The 19,282-nt window shown below is 44.2% G+C and overlaps 1 protein-coding gene across 1 annotated transcript in view; it reads left to right on the forward strand.

Moving 5' to 3' along the window:
- Positions 1-18,622, forward strand: part of LOC137548484 (myosin heavy chain, clone 203-like) — an 85,818-nt gene extending 67,196 nt beyond the window's left edge. Inside the window, exons 13-14 of the mRNA XM_068271155.1 lie at positions 11,805-11,927; positions 18,503-18,622. Coding sequence (XP_068127256.1) covers positions 11,805-11,927; positions 18,503-18,550 — 171 coding nt within the window. The 3' untranslated portion in view covers positions 18,551-18,622. The remainder of the gene's footprint in view (positions 1-11,804; positions 11,928-18,502) is intronic.
- Positions 18,623-19,282: the final 660 nt, after the last annotated feature.

The following is a 19,282-nucleotide window of genomic DNA, read 5'->3' on the forward strand; positions in this document are numbered from 1 at the left end:
TATCCGCACGCTTCTTGCCCTCATGCAAGGCCTGGGTTGTTGTGTCTCACAAAGCGTGGCCTTCTCCTCCTGCGCCTCCTCCTGTTCCATCACGTCTGCTGCTGCTGGGTTAGCGTTGCCGCGTGGTCCCTGTTTATTGAACCACTTATCTTTATTACATTTATGACTGCATGGCGGTACAAAGCCTGCTATCCGCACGCTTCTTGCCCTCATGCAAGGCCGGGGTTGTTGTGTCTCACAAAGCGTGGCCTTCTTCTCCTCCTGCGCCACCCTCCTCCTGTTCCATCACGTGTGCTGCTGCTGGGTTAGCGTTACCGGTCCCTTTTCCTGGAACCTCTTATATGTATTACATTTATGACTGCATGCCGACAAAAAACATGTTACCTGTGCAAAGAAAACAGACATTTCCCGCATTTAAAAGACAGTTTTCCCTTTGAAACTTTAAAATCGATTTTCTCAAAAACTATAAGCTCTTTTTGCTAATTTTTTTTTCCTCTTGTACCCACTCCCAAGGTGCACATACCCTGTAAATTTGGGGTATGTGGCATGTAAGGAGGCTTTACAAACCACAAAAGTTCGGGTCCCCATTGACTTCCATTATGTTCGGAGTTCGGGTCGAACACCCGAACATCGCGGCCATGTTCGGCCTGTTCGGCCCGAACCCGAACATCTAGATGTTCGCCCAACACTAGTAGGACACCAGATTGCAGCTAATAGCTAAGATAAGTTCTAACCATGCTGTGGTGGTGTCTGGTGGTTCCTGCCAATTGTGTGGAGGCAATGGTGCGATAGTTGTCAGCAGTCAGGGCTGGCGCTACCAGTAAGGCAAAGGGGGCAATTTCCCTGGGGCCCCAGAGTCCCTGCGGGCCCCCTTTGCCAGCCAATGACTATCCAGGCAGCCACTTTGTGGTCTGCCTACGCTGCGCTGGGTGCCAGCGGTGGCAAGCATACGAGGAGTCAGGGAGCCGAGACCATACATACCTGGTGGCGTCCTGGTCTCCATGGTTACTCGCCTTTGTGGCCAGCCGTAGCGCGGCGCTCCCCCATGTGACACAGGCATGGACGTCATGTCAGTGCGCCCATGCCTGCGAGGAGCAGAGCGCACTGATGCTGGCTGAGTGGCTGGACAGAATCCATAGGATCTCTGGCTGCCTGCTTGCCTGGCTCTGAAGTGCTGGTGAGTCAGGTTCTATTACTATCTAACTCTCTGCTTTTGGAGGAGGGGGCAGGGGCGTAGCTAGAAATTACTGGGCCCCATAGCACATAAAAATTATGGCCCCCCCCCCCACGACCTTTCAACCCCACGGACCTCGGACCTCCCACCCAAACATTCCTCCAGGACCCTCCACCCCAACATTCCCACACCCCTCTAAGTACAGTATAAGTAGCCAGGTCTATAGGTGTCCCCAGAATAGGTGTCCAGGGGTATAGATGTCCCCAGAACAGGTAGCCAGGGGTGGAGATGTCCCCAGAACAAGTAGCCAGGGGTATATGTGCCCAGTATATGTAGGCAGGGGTACAGGGCCGGTTCTAGACTGGCACATATGAGGGGGCAGTCAAAAATGGGTAGGGGGCAACATGCTCGAGGACATTTTTTTTAAACTGGGCGTGGCCATGATGTCATGTGGATGAGGCTAACTATAATGTAGTTATACTAGCTAATGTAGTTACATAAAAAAAAAAATGAAGTAAATGCACATAATGACAGACAGCGTTTCCCAAGTAAATGCATGTAATGAGAGACAGCGTTTCCCCATTAAATGCACATAAGAGACAGCTTTTCACCAGTAAATGCACATAAGAGACAGCTTTTCACCAGTAAATGCACATAAGAGACAGCTTTTCACCAGTAAATGCACATAATAAGAGACAGCTTTTCACCAGTAAATGCACATAATTAGAGACAGCTTTTCACCAGTAAATGTGCCCAGTATATGTAGCCAGGGGTATATGTGCTCAGTATATGTAGCCAGGGGTATATGTACCCAGTATATGTAGCCAGGGTTATATGTGCCCAGTATATGTAGGCAGGGGTATATGTGCCCAGTAAATGTAGCCAGGGGTATATGTGCCCAGTATATGTAGCCAGGGGTATATGTGCCCAGTATATGTAGGCAGGGGTATATGTGCCCAGTATATGTAGGCAGGGGTATATGTGCCCAGTATATGTAGTCAGAGGTATATGTGCCCGGTATATGTAGCCAGAGGTATATGTCCCCAGTATATGTAGGCAGGGGTATATGTGCCCGGTATATGTAGCCAGAGGTATATGTCCTCAGCATATGTAGCCAGGGGTATATGTGCCAAGTATATGTAGTCGGACGTATATGTGCCCGGACCGCAGCAGCCAGCAAGTCCCCCGGGCCGGCTCCCATTTCCATCCACCCACCCACCTCCGTCCACTGCAGGCAGCAGCACCAGGCACTGAGGCATGCACACAACATACTTACAATGCCTGCAGCTTGCGTGGGGTCGGTTCGGTGCTCCGCTCTCCTCCTCGCAGGCGGTCCGCTCCCTCCTGGTCGCACGTCTGACTGTCCTCCTTCTCCCTCCCTGGCTGGCCGGAAGCCGGAACTATACAGTAAGTGTCGGCCCGGCCACCAGGGAGGATCAATGCGCTGCCACGTAGTCCCCCTCCTCACCAGCCACCTTATCAGAGGAGGGGGGCTGGGGGAGGCCTGTGCGCTTTCTATAAATATCAGGGGGGGGGGGGGAGGAGGACCGGGGGGGAAGGGGGGAAGGAGGCCCGGACGGCATCATTATAATAAAAAAGTCCTCTGACTCGGCACGGGCCCCCTGTGGCGTAGGGGCCCCATAGCAACCGCTATGGTGGCTATACTGAATGCTACGCCCCTGGCACGGGGAGATGGTTATGTTTTTGGGCACCACTCTACCTATACTGGGGGCAATACAATACCTATACTGGGGGCAATGCTATACCTATACAGGGGGCAATACTATACCTATACTGGGGGCAATACTATACCTATACAGGGGGCAATACTATACCTATACAGGGGGCAATACTATACCTATACTTGGGGCTCTACTATACCTATACTGGGGCAATACTATACCTATGCTGGGAGAAATACTATACCTATACTCTGAGCGATGCTATACCTATCCTGGGGGCGATACTATACCTATACTGGGAGCGATACTATACCTATACTGGGGGCAATACTATACCTATATTGGGGGTACTGCTATAACTATACTGGAGGCACTACTATACCTATACTGGGACACCACACTACCTATGAAGAAAGGCTACTGGCAATTTGGCATTTTACTGGGAGGGCACTGTCCTGGCTGCCAGGGAGTTAACGAGGGGGGGAGGGGGTTGACTGACTTTGCCTTAGGCTAAGGGACCCCCTGGTTACCTTTGTCCTGGTTACCTTTGCTGACAGGGCTGCTTGAACCAGCCCTGTCAGCAGTACAGCTTCAGTAATGCAGTAGGTTGCAGTGGTTTTGCTGGGTTTTGCCTATAGGCAGCAGGGACTCTTTGAGCAAGTAAAGAATACAGAAAAACAGTAGAATGTAAGAACAGAAGATAGAAAAAAAAAAGAAAAGTAAAGGAGCAGAACAAATTGTACAGATAAAAATGACAAAAGAAGTATATAGAAGAAGATTTGCGGCTGTTTCGACAGCAGATTCAATCACTGGGATCGAATCTGCTGCCAATCGTTCGCGCTAAACGCACCCGCCGATCCGATTTCCTCCCGAAATCGGATCGGTCCGTCGATCGCGCCGTGCGGAAAAATACCGTCGATCGCCCGCGGGTAGGGAGCGCTTCGCTAGCGGCGGCCGATCCGATCAGGTATACATTACCTGACGCTGGCTCCCGGGCATCTTCTCCGCGCTGCACCACTCTGTTCCTGCTTCCATCCCAGCGTACATTAACTTCCTGTGTCACTGCAGTGACCAGGAAGTTCAAATAGAGGGCGCTCTATTTGAACTTCCTGGTCATGGAGTGACACAAGGTACGCTGGGATGTGGTGCGGGGTGCAGCGCGGAGAAGAGGACCCGGAGCCAGCTTTAGGTAATGTATACGGGGGGGGGGGGGGGGGGAGACAGGCGGCAGGAGCAGCTCAACAGATTGTGATCGGTTTCAGGCTGAAACCGATTCACAATCTGTTTGCAGTAAAGGCAGCCATACGATCCCTCTCTGATCAGATTCAATCAGATAGGGATCTGTCAGCTGGCCGATCTAATGGCAAATCGACCAGTGTATGGCTACCTTAAGGAAAAAAAGGGGGTTTTAACCCTTAAAGGAAACCTGAAGTAAGAGATATGGAAGCTGACATATTTATCTCCTTTTAAACAATACCAGTTGCCTGGCAGTCTTGCTGATCTCTTTTTTTGCAGTAGTGGTTGAATCACGTTCTGAAACAAGCATTCAGCTTATCTAGTCAGACTTCAGTCAGAAACACCTGATCAAAATCAGAATCAATTTTTTTCCCATGCTGATCTACATGGTTGTTCAGGGTCTATGGCTAAACGTGTTAGAGGCAGATGATCAGCAGGACAGCCAGGCAATTTGCATTGCTTAAAAGGAATTAAATAAGTCAGCATCCATATTCCTCTGACTTTAATAAAGTTTAACTTTTTGCTTTCTAAAAACAGAAATCTATTTACCTGGCAGAGGACAGACATCTGGAGGTCCCATTAAGGAAGGGAGTTCCCAGATTCCAATCTAAGTCCGCCCCAGGATCTATCCCCACATGCTTGCCTTGATCCTGTGCCAGCTCAAGGTTACATCTGTGCTGTCTAGAGCATGGAAGTTGCCATACAGCCAATTCTATGCACGTATGAGGAAGGCAGGGATGGTTCTAGTAACATTGGGGCCCCAGGGCAAAATTAACCCTGAGGCCCTCCAACAGACATCACCCCACCAAAAAGCAGCATTAGGGGCCCATTGTAGCAGCCAAATTTTCTTTCCTGGGCCCTTTGGCAGTGTAGCATCTCACCTGCCCACCAGCACATGTGAGACATTACTCTTTCAAAGACTCTGCAGAGGCCCCTGGGAGGAACAATTAAGGGAGGAGACACCTTAGGGGCCCCTACTAGCTCTGGGGCCCTGGGGCGATTGCCCCCTTTGCCTCTATGGTAGCACCGGCCCTGGAGGAAGGAGCATTTTTTTAGACTTTGCACATACAGTACAGTTTTGCAATTGTTATAATATTTCAACATGCTCCTCTGTAAAGGATTACCACTCACCTTTTTTCAGTTCAGAGTTTAAGGTAAATATTCAAATGGGTTGCTTCTCTAAAAAAAGAGGAATTTTACAGAAGTGGCTACTGCCTAAACAAAAGTACAAAGGAAAGGAAGCATAAAAGGTTAAAGTTGTAGTGCAAGCGACTAGTCAATTACAATGCTCTACATACAAGCTTCATATGGGCACTGTTACCCGAGGAACTGGGTGGGACCCTCAAAACACGTTGTAGATGGTACTATAATAAAGCTAACCTGTTGCTTTCTTTTAGGAGGTAAATGCCTAGTGGCTTGCACTCCTATTTGTATGTCTTAAACCTTTTACACTTGGGGCATCTTTCCTCCTTTGGTACCTTATTTTAATTGAATGCTGGATACAGTACATTTAGATGTCTTAGTACCTTATTTGTATTATATGCTGGACCAACATTAACCTCCCTGGCGGTGCATTTCGGTCTGGATTTATGGGCCTAAAAGCGGTACATTTTTTTCAAGAATTTTAAGTTTCCAATTCTTAAGTCAAAACTTACCGAAATATGTCAGAATAAAGGTCCTATAGCCATCCCGCGTATAATAAAAGACTAGGACACAAAATTGTTGAAATAATTAAATTAATGAATAAACGTAAAAAATTGTGAAACCGTACAAATAAAGCACCAGACTATACAGTATGTACATATATACCTAATACACTCCTGCGTGTGGTATAATTTAAAACTGGGAATGGCACAGAGGATGACATCAAAAATTGGGCAGAAGCATGATTCCTTTAAGACTATTTTCCCCTTGCTTTCAGTTTTAGGCGGCAGGCAGAGAGTAGTCAAAATCCAGGCAGCGATCGGTGCAGGCGGCAGGCAGAGAGTAGTCAAAATCCAGGCAGAGGTCGGTACAGGCGGCCTGCAGAGAGTAGTCAAAATACAGGCAGAGGTCGGTGCAGGTGGCAGGCATAGAGTACTCAAAAGGCAGATCAACAGAAGCTCAGAAGCAGTTGGGAACCAAATGGCTAAATTGTTAACATCCTGTGCTTTTAAATGAGCTTATCTGTCATCTCTTCCATGGCAGTCATGTGATACAGGGGATAGATCAAATTACAACATGTGATTAGACTTAAATGAGGGGGAATTAGACGGGCAAAAACTCTCTATATACATACACTGTGCATTTTTTCTATGTTTCCTTCAATCCTGCGCAAGTGTTCAGGTGCAGAGGGGTTAGACATATACACACTGGGTGCTGTTTTCCTTCTGTCCTGTGCAAGAGAACAGGTCCACTTTAACTTTCCCAGACCGCCCCTGCCCCCCCACGTCATGACGTCACGCCGCACCGCCGCAAGCCGAAACTGCCGCACCGCCACCATCGCGATCCATGAAGAAGAGAGGAGACGCGGATCCCGGTGGTCAGCTGGAGAGTCCTGGAGTCCCGCCTGACTGCGCCCATCGTGCGCGGGACCCAGGTAAGCAGGTGGAGATGCTATATTAGTTACCGCACCTGGCTACTAATTCGTAGCCCGAGCTACACTTAGGATTACTGCCAGGGAGGTTAATAATTGTTTTCATTTACTAAAGAACTGTCTTATGGGGGCCATACATGGTACAATTTTTTCATACAATCTTACCATTTCTATGTAGTATAAGGGTAAATTAAGTGAATATACTGAAAGGATAATTTAGGCAGTTCCCTTATGTTACATAGAAATGGTAAGATTGTATGAAAAAATTGTACCATGTATGGCCACCATTAGGGATCTAGTATTATATCCTCTGAGAATAATTCAATGTGAGATTACATTAAAAGGCATGATCAAAGAATACATGTTTTCCTGGCATCCTATAAATAACTGCATGTTTGGAAATGTATGGATAACTACACATCATGCTCCCTTTTGCATTGCTTAGCTATCCCTACTGATGCATTTATAATTGTTAATTTGCATTTTGTTGTGAACAAACTTAAGCCTGTGTGCAAGGTGGATGCTCATATTCCAAATATATCATTATTTCTCATAAATATTACATGCACTTAATTTATTTCACAAGCACTTAGAGGTTACTCTGTGTTAACCAAGGTGCTAAATGGCCAAACCATTGGTTAAATACTATCACAGTGTTTCCCTACATGACATATAAATAAAATGCAGAGTCTCTGTAGCACTAGAGGGCACCAGATACTTGTGATAAAGCACTGTTCTGTAAATGTTTTACATGAATGTACTATTATTCTTCTTCCTTCCTTTGAAGTGTAATGCAGAATTAGAAAATTACTTCCTTATCCTACTTGTAAGGTCACCATTTAATAATATATTTGCTGAAAAACGTTAACCTCCTTTAACCTCTTCAGGACCACAGGCTTTACCACCCCCTAAAGACCAGGCCATTTATTTGTAAAATGGGCCACTGCAGCTTTAAGACCAAGCTGCAGGGCCTCACAACACAGCACACAAGTGATTGCCCTCCCCCTTTTCTCCCCACCAACAGAGCTCTCTGCTGGTGGGGCCTGATCACTCCCCCAATGTTAATTTTTTTTTTAAAATATTTATTTCTTTATTTTATAAGAAAAATGTGTCTTTTGTTTATATTTTATGTACTCTTCCCTCCCTCCTCCCGCCAGCCAATCACCATGATCAGCTGTCATAGGATTCACAGCCGATCACTGCCGAGACTCAGGAGCTTTGCTGTAGATTGCAGAGCTGTACACGGTATTAAGACGGCGGTTTTCGCCATCTAACAGTCTCCCAGCGTTGCGCTTGCTCCGCCTACCAAGCAGGAGATGGGCACGCAGCCTGCGCGCGATCTCCTGCAAACTGAAGCCCCAGGACTTTACACCGATCAGCGTTAGGCGGTCCTGGGGCTGCCGCCGCAGCCATGCCCATGGGCATGACGCGGTCGGCAAGCAGGTAAAGTGTAGCCACCCCCCAAAAAAGTGTTGATTCTCACCTATGGAGAGGGAAGGTGCTGGCTCCCATAGAGCCTTACTGGCCCTCTCACGTCCCTAAGTAATTCCGAAGACAAGTGGGTCTGTACCGCATACACAAATGCGCATGGTGATCATTTATTGTGTTTACATTTATTGATTTATTTATTTATTTTTGTGAAATTCAAACTTTGAAAATCAAAGAAAGGCCTCATTTTACTGCAGTGGACAAAAGATAAGATAGCTTCATAGAAAATTACATTTACCTATTTATCAGCCACAACGCAGGGAAATTTGCTTTTGTTATCTCAAAAATTTCTATGCAGCAGCAAGAAAGCAATGCTCTCTTCTGCCCACAACATTTTCCCAGTTGAAGGTGCAGTTGCTATTCCAAAATATGTGAAACTTTGGTTGGTACTATTTTATATATTTTTAAATGCAATTTAACATTTTTATTTTATTATAACACAAATACATATACATTAGCTTTAATCAGTTCCTTTGCGGAAACTTAAAGAAAAACTTTATTGAATAACTTAATAAATAAACTTTTTTTTTACAATATTAATTTAGCAATTGTTTTATCCCTGTTTGCCTACTGTAAAATCTTACCTCTACCTTGATATACAGTGTTTATATTTAGGTGCTAGCATTTTTACTGCTAGAATCATTTTTCCCACTCTGTAAAATGAGCAAGAACATCCCAAGATCTCCCAGAGTGCTCTGGGACAGAAGGCTGCATAACATCATACTCTAGGCGAGGGTTTCCCAACCCATGTGCCGCGACACATTCATGTGCCGCGGCAGCCTCGGGTATGTGCCGCCTCTCCGCTCTATCTTCTACCATGCTCTCTGCCTCCGTGTAATTAAAACAGGGTTACAAGAAAATGGGCGCCGATGTCCACAAACGCAGACGTCTGTGGCCATTTTGTTGTAGCCCTGCTCTAATTATACATGGAGCGGAGGCAGAGCAGTGAAGCAGAGAGGGAGACAGAGCAGGGCGCTGAAGAGATGTCATCGCTGGAATCCACAGAGCTGGGTGAGTTAGCCGCAGCCTGCTCATGCCACTTGGTGGGGGGGGAGGGGGGCACTGAGCACCTATGCTTAGCTACTTGCACCTGACTTCCTAAACTGAGGGCCCCTATGCTTGGCTACCTATACTGATGGCACCCTTTATATATATACTGCGGGCACCTACATACCTATTCTGCAGGCACCTACATACCTATACTGCGGGCACTTACATACCTATACTGAGGGCACCTATATACCTATACCGAAGGCACCTACATATCTATACTGAGGGCACCTATGATGGCACCTACACGCCTATACTGAGGGCATCTACATACATATACTGAGGGCACCTACTGTACATACCTATATTGAGGGGAACCTACATACCTATACTGAGGGCACCTACATACCTATATTGAAGGCATTTACATATCTATACTGATGGCACCTACATACCTATACTGAGGGCACCTACACCTGACTTCCTATACTGGGGGCAGGCACCACTGGCGTAATAATAGGCCCTGCAGCCCCTGCGCCCTGGGGCCCGCTCAGGGTCGTTTTGGGGGAGCTGGAGGGGTGGCAGCATGAGGGGAAAGCCTTGGCCACAGTCGGCGGGGAGAGGGGAAGTTCCCCCCCTCTCCCTCACCTCGGGGCTCTCCCCTCTGCGCTCCCCTCCAGCTAGATACAGTGTGGGCAGCGGCGGGCAGATACATACCTTCCTTGCGTTCCACCGCATAATATTCGCTCTGGCGTCTGACGTCCCTTCCGGAAGTGATGTCACTTCCGGAAGTGACGTCAGACGTTACAGCGAGGAGTATGCGGTGGAACGCACGGAAGGTATGTATCTGCCAGCCGCTGCCCACACTGTATCTAGCTGGAGGGGAGAGCCCTGAGGTGAGGGAGAGGGGGGGGGACTTCCCCTCTCCCTGCCGACAGTGGGCATAGCTTTCCCCTCATGCTGCCACCCCTCCAGCTCCCACAAAACGGCCCGAGCGGGCCCCAGGGAGAGGGGGGGGCCCGCTCTGAAAATCTGCAGGGGGGCCCGGTGGGGCCTAGTTACGCCCCTGGGGGGCACCTATGCTTGGCTACCAATATTGAGGTTCCCTTCACCTGACTTCCTTTACTGAGGGCACCTGATCTTGGCTAACTAATTACAAACCAAAAAAGGAGATGGGACAGCACCCATGAACAAGAGAAAGGTGTGCCCAGGCAAGCAGCGTTTCACACCACCACCATCACGTACAAGTTCCAAGTAGGGCAGGCACTACTAATTGTAAATATAGCTTCTTTTATTGGTCACTTATAGTTAAAACCAGTAAATACAATGACAGACCGCTGTTTTAAGCGTCCTTCGGTCTTTTTCAAGTTGTCAGAACTGCAACTTGAAAAAAGACCGAAGGATGCTCGAAACAGAGGTCTGTCATTGTATTTACTGCTTTTAACTATAAGTGACCAATAAAATAAGCTATATTTACAATTGGTGGTGCCTGCCCTACTTGGAACTTCGCTAACTAACTACTTATACTGAGTCTGAGGGCTATTTTGTTTGGGGGGGGGGGGGGGGGGTGCAGTGCAAATTGTCTGTACTGTGCGAACATTTTTAAACCAGGGGGGTTGTTGATGATGTGCCATGGAGATCTAAGCATTTGGCGTAATGTTTCACGACTTCAAAAAGGTTGAGAACCACTGCCCTAGGCTAAACATCACTGGGAGGGCAGGGCTACAACAAATACAGACCAATATATACCAGTAGATATCAGAAAACCAAAACCAGGATGATTAAGGTAAAATGGATATCCTGAATAATTTAACACCTTCTACCATGAGTCATTATAGAGCCTCTCAGTAAAAAAAATAACTTTCAAGAGAATCCGAGGTGTGTTTAAAGAATGTTATCTGCATACAGAGGCTGGATCTGCCTATACAGCCCAGCCTCTGTTGCTATCCCAAACCCCACTAAGGTCCCCCTGCACTCTGCAATCCCTCATAAATCCCAGTCGTGATGTGAGGCTGTGTTTACATATGTAGTGTCAGTCTCAGCTGCTCCCCCGCCTCCTGCATAGCTCCGGTCCCTGCCCCCGTCCCTTCCCTCCAATCAGCAGGGAGGGAAGGGATGCAGGTGGGGACCGGAGTTCTGCAGGAGGCGGGGAGAGCAGCAGACTGACACTATAGAGATAAACACAGCCAGCTCTGACAAGCTGTTTGTCAGCAGCGTGGCTGTGATTTATGAGGGATTGCAGAGTGCAGGGGGACCTTAGGGGGGTTTGGGATAGCAACAGAGGCTGGGCTGTATAGGCAGATCCAGCCTCTGTATGCAGATAATATTCTTCAAACCCACCTCGGGTTCTCTTTCAGACTGTGATTACAGTTTATCCTTTTTCCTTGATTGATTAAAATTTCCAAAGGTAAGATGCCAAAAACAGACTGAAATAAGGTGTCATTGTAAGACACGGCTTGTGTTAATGTAATACATGCCAACTCTGGCTGCATTCTTTTTAGTCTTAGTATAGAGGGGTCAGCACTAGTCCTTCTAAGTGATTGTTCTAACATGCACCTTCTGATGAAATCCAGTCAGTGACCAAGATGGCAGAAACCTAAATGATTGTGGTGTGGTCCAATCTATTTATCTGTTCTGAAATATTCTCAATGTTTAATAGATTACAGCTGTCATAATTGAACTTACTCATCTAAAGCAAGCATATAATGCAAGTTTAAGGCATTCTGAAGACCCTGATGACAGGGATGCAATGATGTGGATAAGCAGAGTACAAGCAATAAAGGTGAGGGCCCCTGATAATATTTAATTTATAATGGACAGTTTTTTGTGTGCAGAGTTTGAAATGTCAAGGACTGCTATGATTTTAGTAGTATAGTTTCACAGAAGAAAATATGTATTAGTGTGAGATAAGGAAGATATTTCTTGCATGATTTCTCCTACAAGAGAAAGTGGAAATTGCACATTGTGTCATCAGTTTGTAAGTTGTCTCTGACTGGCTGGTCACCATCAAGTGATCACGTCATTTCTGCTTGATAGTATAGTCCAATCAAGCTGTACAACCATCAATACACTGCCCAACCACCTTATGTATTTCAATGAAACTGTTTAAAATACCATAGAAACAGTGATTGCATAGACATTCTTTAACTATGACAGACAATCGCAGTTCTCAAATATTGAATGCAGTGTTTATCACATGGCTCCATTGTAAACCACTGTAGTAGGGTTACATTGGGAAACCAAACAAATACCTATCCATACAGATGTGCACAACTGTGATGACAATGCTATTCTAGTGAGTGTACATTCATAAATAGCATGACTTAAGGTGGGTACACGCATTAGATAAAAGTCTTTGGAAAATGAAAGATCACAGACCAATTTTACCACCTTCCATGTAGTATGAGAGCCATACTCTACACAGTCTATTCTATGGAGCTGAACTCCCATTCAGATAAAAGTCTTTGAAAGATGATGTACACAAAGATGCTGTACACATGCAACAGCTCAGTATCTGCAAAAGATCACTTCCTGCAAAAGATCTGTTCCTGCAAAATGCATTCATAGTCTATGATATCTGCAGATCTCATACACACCTTCTTTAACAGACATTCATCTGCAGATCAGATCCACCAGGATGGATATTTAGATCTGCAGATAATTGTCTGATCTGCAGATGAATGTCCATTAAACAAGGTGTGTATGAGATCTGCAGATATCATAGACTATGAATGCATTTTGCAGGAACGGATCTATTGCAGGAAGAGATCTCTTGCAGATAATGATCTTTTGAATGTGTGTACAGCATCTGTGTGTTCAGCATCTTGCAAAGATTTTTATCTGATGGGGAGTTCAGCTCAATAGAATAGACTGTTTAGGTATGGCTCTCATACTACATGGAAGGGGGTAAAATTGGTCTGTGATCTTTCATTTTCCAAAGACTTTTATCCGATGTGTGTACCCACCTTTAATCTAAATAGCATGGCATAATTTTCTTATGCTTAGAATATTACCATACATTCACATTCTTATGGGTTTTATGACTAAGCCTCCTATTCACAGATCATGCTTAAAGCAGTTCTTTCAAAAGGTCCACCAACACCCAAGTACATGCAGGGCCGGATTTGTGGGCAGGCCACCGAGGCCCAGGACTAGGGCGGAGCCAAGGTAGGGGCGGGTTAAGAAACTGGCGGCAGTGTCCCAATGGCCGCCCAGTCACTTTGCAGCCGCCCGCTCCTTTCCTCTGCACACAAAAGCATGTCTGTGTGTGCAGGCTGCAGCTGCGGCGGACTGGGGAGCAGTCCCCTCTGCTCACCTCCTGAGCCCAGATGCATTCCGTCCGCGGCCGCCCGCCCTGCATTAAATTTGCAGATAGGCATTGTATGGCTAGCAGGCAGCGGGCGGCAGGCTGGAAGGGCAAGGGTCGCGCACAGATAGATGATGGGTGATCAGCTGCTCCTCGCCCCCCTCTGCGCTGTAAACCTGAGAGCTGGCAAGGCTGGATTGTGAACATCAAAGTCAGCAGCCTATCGCGCAGCATGCACAATCCAGCCTTGCCACCTCATTGGCTGCTGTTCGGCATGTGACACGTGGCGGCAGTGGGGGACAAATTTAACATCTTTCCCGGTGGCTGGGGAGTAGGGGCTTATGGGTGGACAACAAGGCAGCGAAGATGGTAGGGAAGGGAGCCAGCATTGAGAAGCAGACACAGCCAGGCAGGCAACTCGCATCATGTCGCCTGGCTGCAGTTCCCCCTAACAGTTCCCGGGGGCTATATATCGCTGCTTGTGCTGTGCAGATGAGCCACCAGACAGGCAGTGCCAGTGGTACAAGAACAAAAGCTCCACACAGGTATTAACATATAAAAGTCCTTTCACCCTCACCTCTAACACAGTCAAGTTCGGTAGTTTCAATATACTGCACCTAAGATAAGATGATTTGCTGTTTTTTGCTGTTGAGTGTTTCTCATCCTACACTACCTGATTTATTGCCCATTCTTAGTCATTCCACTTGTGTAATGGCTCCTTCCCTCTTCCACATTTTTCGCTTTTCTTCCCGTCACATTCTCCTTCTCTTGTTCTCTATTTCTGTTCTTTTTAGCTGCCCTCTTCCCCATCTTGTTCCCTTTCTCTTTTAATCTCCCATCCTGTGCTCTCCCCCTCTTTTTCTTCTTTCCCCTCTTGTCCCTTTCCTCTTTCTCTTTTATGCACTTTAACTGTCCTCACAGGAGCTCACAATCTAATCCCTATCGTAGTCTAATGTTACTATATTATTTTAAAACATTTATTCGGTGCTGATACCTGCAGCACTATACAGAGTACATAGTCATGTCACTGACTGTCCTCAGAGGAGCTCACAGTCTAATCCTACCATAGTTATAGTCTAATGTCTCTACCATATTATTATTATGTATTTATATAGCACTGACATCTTCTGCAGCACTATACATGGTGCATAGTCATGTCACTGGCTGTCCTCCTCAAAATCTATTCCGTACCATAGCCATAGTCTTAAATCCTATGATATTATTATTATTGCCGCACTTTACAGAGTACATAGTGAAGTCACTGACTGTCCTCAGAGGAGCTCACAATCTAATCCTACCATAGTCATAGTCTAATGTCCTACCATATTATTATTATGTATTTATATAGCACTGACATCTTCTGCAGCACTATACATGGTGCATAGTCATGTCACTGGCTGTCCTCCTCAAAATCTATTCCGTACCATAGCCATAGTCTTAAATCCTATGATATTATTATTATTGCCGCACTTTACAGAGTACATAGTGAAGTCACTGACTGTCCTCAGAGGAGCTCACAATCTAATCCTACCATAGTCATAGTCTAATGTCCTACCGTCTTAAAATTATGCATTTATATAGCACTGACATCTTCTGCAGCACTTTACAGAGTACATAGTCATGTTACTGACTGTCCTCAGAGGAGCTCACAATCTAATCCTACCATAGTCATAGTCTAATGTCCTACCATATTATTATGTATTTATATAGCCCTGACATCTTCTGCAGCACTTTACAGAATACAGTCATGTCACTGACTGTCCTCAGAGGAGCTCACAATCTAATCCTACCATAGTCATAGTCTAATGTCCTACCATACTATTATTATGTATTTATATAGCCCTGACATCTTCTGCAGCACATTACAGAGTACACAGTCATGTCACTGACTGTCCTCAGAGGAGCTCACACATGGTGATGGAATATTGTGGGTGGTGAGGGGCGGTTTCTTGACTGCTGGCCTAGGGCGGTAAAAAGTACAAATCCGGCCCTGAGTACATGGACATCAATAACATACATAAATATATTCATGCATAAACATACATACATTACACACATTCATCTCTGCCTACTCATAAACACTAATTGGCACACATGCATACACACATTCATGCATCTATGTACACAGATGCACGCAAAGCACCAGTATGTACTACTCCATTCCCCAAAAAGTTTGAATGCTCTGTATGTGTTATGGCAGGATCCCAAAGCTGACTTTTTTATGATCTAGCTGGCTTACCAATGCACAAAGTGGCCAACTGGTGTAGCCAATACGTGAAGAACTTGCTTTTTTTCAGACTTTGGCTGGCCAGAACACAACCTGACAAGAGCTGTCCAGCCAAGTCTTGAAGAAAGGGCAACTTCAGTGGCAGTGGTATGTGCAATTCCCAGGCTCCTCAACCTGCCCCAATTGGGCCCCTTGTCCTCCTCTAACCTTTCCATGCTGCACCTCCATCCCTCCACTCCCCGTGTCCTCTCTAGTCTGACGGGATAAAAATAGATAGGTCAGCTCTTCTAATGCACCAGTGTATGGCCTCTCCGGCTTTTTATTGCAGCCCCTGTGATGCCAGTATTCACTGCTGTATGGAAAACATTTTCAGGTTGTAATGCACGTTACCACTGTAATGCACATGCCGCTAATGGGTTGATGGCTGGTGCTCCCTTGTGCTAATAACAGTAAAATTGCTGTGCACTCCCTACATATGACAACTTTACCGGACTTTAGTGCATCAGGCCCACAGTCACTTGTTCTTAATTATTCCAAAATAGGGAATATTTTAATGTACAAATAAACTGATTTTACTCCCTGTTGATATGTACTAAGCTGCAATTCTATTTATGCAATTTTTATGTATTTTTGGGACAGAAATTCACATTAGAATGCATGCTAATGATAGACAATGTGCAAGTTTCCATGAAATGCAAATGTTTATTCACAATGCATTTCATGACAGACTACTGCACTTTTTCACATTTTCCATGTGTTCATGTCCCAATTGTGCATGGTTTTGCATGTGATATGCAAAAATGTGCATATGTTTTACATGGAAAGCGAAGGAGAAGGAATTGTCCTATATGCTAGCCGTATACACAAATTTGCATAAAATTTGCACATTTTTCTTCTTACCACATGAAAAATGTTCATGTAAATTCTCACACATAAAATGCAAATGTGTAGTCTAAAAACTCAGCCTTACCGTTTCTTGGCACTTTCTTTTGCACAAACTTGCATTTTTTGAGCAGAAATGCAAACTTTTTATGTGCATGCGCATTTCCCATTTTCCATCACATGCACATAAAACACATTACCTTTGCCCTGCAATCCCATTTTTGGCACCGAAATACTGCATTTTGTAAGTTTTAATGGACAATAACAGTGAGCTGACCATGCTAGAGGCAGTCGCCACTGAAAGGTTCAGATATTAGGTAAGTGAAATTTTATCCTTCATTTTAAATGTACCGGTATGTTATAGAATATTGCATTATTTATGAGAATTTCATTCTACACCTTTAATCATTTTATAGTGGGATCAGCGTTTCCCTGTTTCCCTCTGCTTTGTCCCTTTGCAACAATTGTATGGACCAATGTCCTCCTCATTTTTTCTTCTATATTCTCCTGTAAACAATACACAATTTTCAAAGCACATTTCCACTGGACTGTCTGTTTTCAAATCGGATGCAGCACTCCTGCTTTTGTGGGTCTGCAGCCAAATCACCTGTGAGTGTCATGCATGGCTATAGGGATTCAGATATATATATGTCATTGAAAAATGCAACATGCTGATTTTAATAGGCTGCAATTCTGCATCTGAAGTCACATGCAGAAAACAGCTGCAATTCGTGGCCCGTGGAAATAGGCCCATTCTACAATAACCCTCTTTTCTCTGATTTACTGCAGTTCCTGCTTTTATCGATATATCTCTTTCTCTCTGTGTCTCTGTCTGTCTGTCTCTCTCTCTCTCTCTCTCTCTCTCTCTCTCTCTCTCTCTCTCTCTCTCTCTCTCTATATATATATATATATATATATATATTTATCATTTATTTATGTTTTTAATAATGTTTTTGCAGTTCCATCTACTCATAAAAAATGTTTTTGCAGTTCCATCTACTCATAGTCTTAACTATTTTAATTATAGTAATGATACTATTGTAGGCTATTTTTATTATTATTTTTGAATGTTACTTTTAGATTATTTGTTAATAGTGATTTTACAGTATGATAAAATTTTTATATTATGATTACCCATGTCTATTACAGCACTCTTTTTACTCTGGGCGCTGTAACCTGATAAAGTGGGCTTGACCCAAGCAAGGTGTTGTTGTGTGCCAATTTTTCTTATATATTTCCTGTGTACCAGCTATTCTTGTATAGGAAGTAAGTGTAACCACTTACACTCCTTTTCAGATTTTTCATTATTTTATTTCTTCTGGTGCCTCAATTTTACTTATCAGTTGTTTATACCTTACTAGCTTTGCTAGATACTGTTCAGTTTCTTACTAAACCTTCCATATAGAAACATTCATTGTGGGTGACTGATGATTCCTCACACAGTTACATAATAGCAACCCCTATGGTGTAAGCATAATATTTTACATTAAGTTCTCTATTCAAACGTATATATACTACATTTAGTGTCTCCTGTATTCCATTATGTTTATTCCCATCTCTGAAGTTCTGCTATAGACTATTTCATGATTTAGTCCACTCAAAAACTGAAGTGACTCATGACTGTGACCAGCACATTAGCCTGACAAATGTATAGCCTATTTAAACTGATCACACGCTTTTCCATGAGTTCCCTGCTACATGCCAGCAACTTTAATATTGAGAAAACAGAGCTTATGCAAAATGCATAAATGTAGTAAAACTCAAGACACACATGTTAAAAATATTGACACAGAGTTATTTTTAACTGACAGCACCTTGTATTAATTCTAACCTATTAGGTATTTAGAATATAAAAATAAACTTAGATTGCAAATATACATTTTATTTTGTGAACAAAATATTTAAATGGACATGCCATACAATAACATATATTCAATTTCAGGATTCTTTGAAACTCCTTAAACTTCAGGATCAAACAATTGATACCTAATAAGAAGACATTTGCCGTATCAAATCATACTGAAATTTATCAAAATATTAATTAAAGGTTTACACTTTGTTTTTTGTTTTGTTTTCAGGATATTTTTATTAACAATAATTTGCTGTGACTGGTTTTCCTCTCGCTACTCATTTCTATTACTTCAATCTTACAAATGTAACATTAACTCTAAACAGATTGTATAGTAAGTTTTGTCTAAAAGTTGCAAACAAAGTGCAACTGCCTTCGTCAGTTATATGAACACATTCTTAGATTAGAAGGGAAATGTCTGCAAAAGTGTTTTGTTTTTTTTTTAAAGCTCTGCTATGTGAATTATGCAGTTTTCTAAAATATTACCAGTAAGTGACATGCAAATAAATACATACAAGAAATAATGAAATGTATTGCAATCTGAGCGAAAGTCATTAAACAAAATAAATAAATACAGTAAAAATCAGTCTACAAGACTTTAATAGAGAGTAAGAGAGTTGCATGTCTTTCCACAATGAGCTGCTCCCTATAAATATATCTTTATTGAGCACTGAGTCCCTGTGACAGCCACTATGTATGAACTTCAGAAGAGGCCATCCCTTGGCTGTGGCTGGAGAGAAAGTTCTACACACCCAATGAAGGGCCGCCACCCTAAGTAGCACATACTCTCCACAATGTTGGATGCACCACATAAACCAGCCACGGTTCTCTATAAAGTTCCATAAAGGCCAATCACAGGAAGAAGAGGATTTT

Source organism: Hyperolius riggenbachi, chromosome 1, assembly GCF_040937935.1.
Source record: "Hyperolius riggenbachi isolate aHypRig1 chromosome 1, aHypRig1.pri, whole genome shotgun sequence".
Taxonomy (NCBI): Eukaryota; Metazoa; Chordata; class Amphibia; order Anura; family Hyperoliidae; genus Hyperolius; species Hyperolius riggenbachi.